General features: G+C 47.2%; 1 protein-coding gene across 4 annotated transcripts in view; it reads right to left on the bottom strand.

Annotated features, from left to right (window-relative positions):
* mafgb (v-maf avian musculoaponeurotic fibrosarcoma oncogene homolog Gb) overlaps positions 1-1,698 on the bottom strand; it is a 29,068-nt gene extending 27,370 nt beyond the window's left edge. For 2 of the 4 annotated variants that reach the window (XR_006082860.1, XM_042318269.1), the window contains exon 1: positions 560-1,031. Coding sequence is in view for 1 of the 4 variants with exons in the window: in XM_042318269.1 (XP_042174203.1) it covers positions 560-697 (138 nt within the window). In the remaining 3 variants the exon portion in view is untranslated. The other 2 variants (XM_042318270.1, XM_042318271.1) reach the window with 2 other exon arrangements.
* Between the last annotated feature and the right edge of the window lie 3,871 nt (positions 1,699-5,569).

Here is a 5,569-nt window from a genome sequence, read left to right as displayed (position 1 = left end):
TTCTATTTCTCCTTTCTTCATCTCTCACTCCATTCTCCCTGCTCCGACACAATCAGCAAAGTTGTGTGTGTGTGAAAAGTTGCTAACATAGGCATCGGTCAGCGTTAAATTACTAGTGAACAACACCAGAGGGATGAGAAATGCAATGGCTAGCACTGATTAAGATGATATGGCACCGTGCGTGTGTGTTTGCTAAGAAGCGTCAACCTTGGATCGGGGGCGCTTGTTTCTCAAACACAAACAAAACTAGTTTATTATCATCATTATTACATGGTGCTTGCTTACTTTAAGCTATGGATTTATATAGGTAAAGCTTGTTCAGCAATCTGAATTGACCGCCGATGTTCAGTTCACCTTTAGCTGAATTTCGACCAATCGTGTAAACAGGCCCCATATAACACATGTATAATAAAGCCAGATTTATATGAATCAACAGTCGCTTATTATAAAAAAATATATATATAATTTTGAACCGTGTAGGCTACTGTATTTACCCACCACTGCAATGGGGTAGCAACATTTAGGCGCAACAGGCACGAACCGTTCCTCCCGCTCCTACCTTTGTCAGCCCGCCGGTGCCATGTTGCCATGGCTCCCTCGCTCCGTGCCTGTACTCAGCTCGCGCTACCGTCGAGCGAGAAACACAACGTTGTGATGAATCAGCAAGCATGTCTTCCGCTATTGCTGTTACTACCATGGACTGTCTGTGGCTGTCGCGCGAAATAAACCGTTTAGAAATAATAGTTCCCTAAATACGAAATACGGGAAAATGATTTGACACAAATAAAAGGAGAGGTGGAGGCTAGACGTTTAAAACTGTAACCCCCGTGCCCCCTGACACAAAAAAAAAAAACAAATGTCATAAAATTTGCGATGCGTTTGTCTCTTTCACTTTTGACACGCACATGCCTTCTTGGCAATATTAAACTAAGGCACATATAATTAAAGACATCAAGATAACTAGAAAGTGACGTCGAGTTTACACTATCATCATTATGCAACGCTAACAACTCCCTGAAAACAGCTGTTATGAATCTTACCTCTGAAATAGCAACAGACAGACACACGCTGACCGCGCTCGCGGCTGTTGCGTCCCTATCCAGTGCGGCCCGTTTTCCGCCCCGCTCCGCTCCGCTTGCTTCCGTTTCAGCACTCGAATACTCGGACAGTTCTTCTGCTGTGAATATCTCCAGCCACCTAACCTATAATCACGTTTTCTAGACAGTTCCAACTCGGGTACACATCCCGAATACACGATATATCTTCCTCTTCCTTATCTAGCTAGGCTACTCTATGTAAACCGATTAACGATGTCTGATTTCTGAAAACAGGAGGGGATTCCCAGTCGCCCCGTAACTCTCGATATGATCAATCTATCTCGCAATGAAGTTATCAAAAATATTCCCAACCGCCACACATGTTGTTCTCTCTGCACTGTAGTGCGATGCTATAGCCTAGCCTACGTTTGACAAGAAAGCCCTTTCTTTGTCTACTTTAGCTATGAAAGCCTCCACTCAGTCTGGTTGGCATGGCTTGTGCATGTAGCCTATGGCTGGCAGGCAGGCTGGCTAACCACCTAATCGTGATGAATCAGCAGCACACAGCAGGCAGGGAGGGAGAGAGAGAGAACGGCACAGCACAGTGAGGCTAGCCCTTTAAAACGGCGTGTCTAGCGCTCCAACGGCATGATGGCGCTGCGCCCGCAGTCAGCAGCACACACACCCGGGCGGGCGCGACGTAGGAAAGAGTAGAGCAGAGCGCGTGCCCACTCAGCAAAACACAAGCTTCGGTTGAGTGGCAACACACTCTCGCACTCACTACTGAATAACGTTATATTTCGGTGTTTTTAAAAGAATATGAGTAGTGCTAGGCTCGAGTAAGCACACACACACACACACACACACACACACACACACACACACACACACACAATGCCTCTCTCACACACACTGAATCAGTGACAAAGGAATCATCCCTCCATGGAATGAGTTTGACACCCCTGGACTAAACTACTGTATCTTTCTCTCCTTGTCGTCTTTCATCTGCAGTGTACAGAACAAAACTTGTAGAGAAAAGAGGAGACAAGGGGGGGAGGAGAGTAGGAGAGAGGTGAGAGGGAGAGAGGAGAGGGGGAGAGGAGAGAGAGAGGGGGAGAGAGAAGAGAGAGGAGAGGGGTGAGGGAAGGAGAGGGGGAGAGGAGAGAAAGAGAGGAAAGGGAGAGAGGAGAGGGAGAGAGTAGGAGAGAGGTGAGAGGGAGAGAGGTGAGGGAAGGAGAGGGGGAGAGGAGAGGGAGAGAGGAGGGAGAGAGAGGGGGAGAGGAGAGGGAGAGAGGTGAGGGAGAGAGAGAGGGAGAGAGGGAGAGAGGAGAGAGAGAGAGAGGAGAGGGAGAGGAGGGGGGAGAGGGAGAGAGGGAGAGAGGTGAGGGAAGGAGAGGGGGAGGGAGAGGGAGAGGAGAGGGAGAGAGGGAGAGAGAGGTGAGAGGGAGAGAGGTGAGGGAGGGGAGAGGGGGAGGGGAGAGAGAGAGAGAGAGGAGAGAGAGAGAGAGGGAGAGAGAGAGAGAGAGAGGAGAGGGGGAGGGAAGGAGAGGGGGAGAGAGAGAAAGAGAGGAAAGGGAGAGAGAGAAGGGGAGAGAGAGAGAAAGAGAGGAAAGGGGGAGAGAGAGGGGGAGAGGAGAGAGAGAGAGAAGGAGAGGGGAGAGGAGGGGGAGAAGAAAGGGGGGGGAGAGAGATGCCACTTTAGATGACTACCCATCTGTACATAAACTATAGATCTGTCTAAATCTGTACATAAACTATAGACCTGTCTAGATCTGTACATAAACTATAGACCTGTCTAGATCTGTACATAAACTATAGACCTGTCTAGATCTGTACATAAACTATAGTTCTGTCTAGATCTGTACATAAACTAGTTCTGTCTAGATCTGTACATAAACTATAGATCTGTCTAGATCTGTACATAAACTATAGATCTGTCTAGATCTGTACATAAACTATAGTTCTGTCTAGATCTGTACATAAACTATAGTTCTGTCTAGATCTGTACATAATAGTTCTGTCTAGATCTGTACATAAACTATAGTTCTGTCTAGATCTGTACATAAACTATAGTTCTGTCTCGTCTAGGACTAGGTCCAGTTGAAAGACGCCTAAAATAACCGTTTGAAGGAATTTGTCCCAAAATGGCACCCTATTCCATTTATAGTGCACTACTTTTAGCTACAACCCTATAGTCCCTGGTCAAAAGTAGTGCACTATATAGGGAATAGGGTTCCATTTGGAACACAATGTCAGAACCACAAAGAGAAGCCCAGAGTGCTGACTCACATCCTCCTGTTCTCCCGCTCTCTTTCAATCTCCTGTTCCATCAGCTGCATCTAGAGATACAATATCATCTCTGTGATCAATGTTCTCTCTCTCTCACACACACATCAGAGGTGAGCCTGTCTGGTCTGTCTTGATGGAGAAACAATTTTATGAGATCTGGCTATAGGTCTTAATGAGATCTGGCTATAGGTCTGAATGAGATCTGGCTATACGTCTGAATGAGGTATGGTTATAGGTCTGAATGAGGTATGGCTAAGGGTCTGAATGAGATCTGGCTATAGGTCTGAATGAGGTATGGTTATAGGTCTGAATGAGGTATGGCTATAGGTCTGAATGAGGTATGGCTATAGGTCTGAATGAGATCTGGCTATAGGTCTGAATGAGGTATGGCTATAGGTCTGAATGAGATCTGGCTATAGGTCTGAATGAGGTATGGCTATAGGTCTGAATGAGATCTGGCTATAGGTCTGAATGAGGTATGGCTATAGGTCTGAATGAGATCTGGCTATAGGTCTGAATGAGGTATGGATATAGGTCTGAATGAGGTATGGCTATGGGTCTGAATGAGATCTGGCTATAGGTCTGAATGAGATCTGGCTATAGGTCTGAATGAGGTATGGCTATGGGTCTGAATGAGATCTGGCTATAGGTCTGAATGAGGTATGGCTATAGGTCTGAATGAGATCTGGCTATAGGTCTGAATGAGATCTGGCTATAGGTCTGAATGAGGTATGGCTATGGGTCTGAATGAGATCTGGCTATAGGTCTGAATGAGATCTGGCTATAGGTCTGAATGAGGTATGGCTATAGGTCTGAATGAGATCTGGCTATAGGTCTGAATGAGGTATGGCTATAGGTCTGAATGAGATCTGGCTATAGGTCTGAATGAGGTATGGTTATAGGTCTGAATGAGATCTGGCTATAGGTCTGAATGAGGTATGGCTATAGGTCTGAATGAGGTATGGCTATAGGTCTGAATGAGATCTGGCTATAGGTCTGAATGAGGTATGGCTATGGGTCTGAATGAGATCTGGCTATAGGTCTGAATGAGGTATGGCTATAGGTCTGAATGAGGTATGGCTATAGGTCTGAATGAGATCTGGCTATAGGTCTGAATGAGGTATGGCTATGGGTCTGAATGAGGTATGGCTATAGGTCTGAATGAGATCTGGCTATAGGTCTGAATGAGATCTGGCTATAGGTCTGAATGAGATCTGGCTATAGGTCTGAATGAGATCTGGCTATAGGTTTGAATGAGGTATGGCTATAGGTCTGAATGAGGGATCATCCTGTAAATCCAATCTGACCCTTTTCCTGGAGAGATACCCTCCTGGAGGTTCACTCCGACCCTGTTCCTGGAGAGATACCCTCCTGTAGGTTCAATCCGACCCTGTTCCTGGACGGCTACCCTCCTGTATGTTTTTGCTCCAACCGTAATCTAGCGCACCTGATTCTAATAATTAGCTGGTTGATCAGCTGCATCAGGTTAGTTACAACTGGGGTCGGAGTGAAAACCTACAGGAGGGTATCTCTCCAGGAACAGGGTCGGAGTAAAAATCTCCAGGAGGGTCTCTCTCCAGGAACAGGGTCGGAGTGAACCTCCAGGAGGGTATCTCTCCAGGAACAGGGTCGGAGTGAACCTCCAGGAGGGTATCTCTCCAGGAACAGGGTCGGAGTGAACCTCCAGGAGGGTATCTCTCCAGGAACAGGGTCGGAGTGAACCTCCAGGAGGGTATCTCTCCAGGAACAGGGTCGGAGTGAACCTCCAGGAGGGTATCTCTCCAGGAACAGGGTCGGAGAGTCCTGGCCTAGGACAAGTGAAAAAGACGGGTGCATTCCTCCTGTTGAAAGGCCTTTGGAATGACACACACACACTGTGTGGGAGGATTAACCGCTATTGAACTCTCCTCTCCCGACCACGCTGTGTGTAGGTGTGTGTGTTATTGAGAGTCAAATGGAAGCCTCTTGAGGAGCAGGACTTATCTCAGCCACAGCGGAGAATAACCTTTCAGAATAAAAGAGGGATTAGTGAACCACTTCAGCGTCTCCAGTACTAACCCTTCCTCCTGAAAACCCACCACACAGAGGCTGCGTCCCAGATACCACCCTATTCATTTTATAGTGTATTACTGTTGACCAGGGCTTTGGTCGAAATCAGTCAACCTTATAGGGAGTAGGGTGGAATTAGGGACGCAGACAGAGCCTCTGGGGCCGGGAGCGTGGAGTGGGACGCGGGAGACAGG

This window comes from Oncorhynchus tshawytscha, unplaced genomic scaffold (assembly GCF_018296145.1).
Source record: "Oncorhynchus tshawytscha isolate Ot180627B unplaced genomic scaffold, Otsh_v2.0 Un_contig_4324_pilon_pilon, whole genome shotgun sequence".
Lineage (NCBI taxonomy): Eukaryota > Metazoa > Chordata > Actinopteri > Salmoniformes > Salmonidae > Oncorhynchus > Oncorhynchus tshawytscha.
This window is presented reverse-complemented; position numbering and strand designations above follow the sequence as displayed.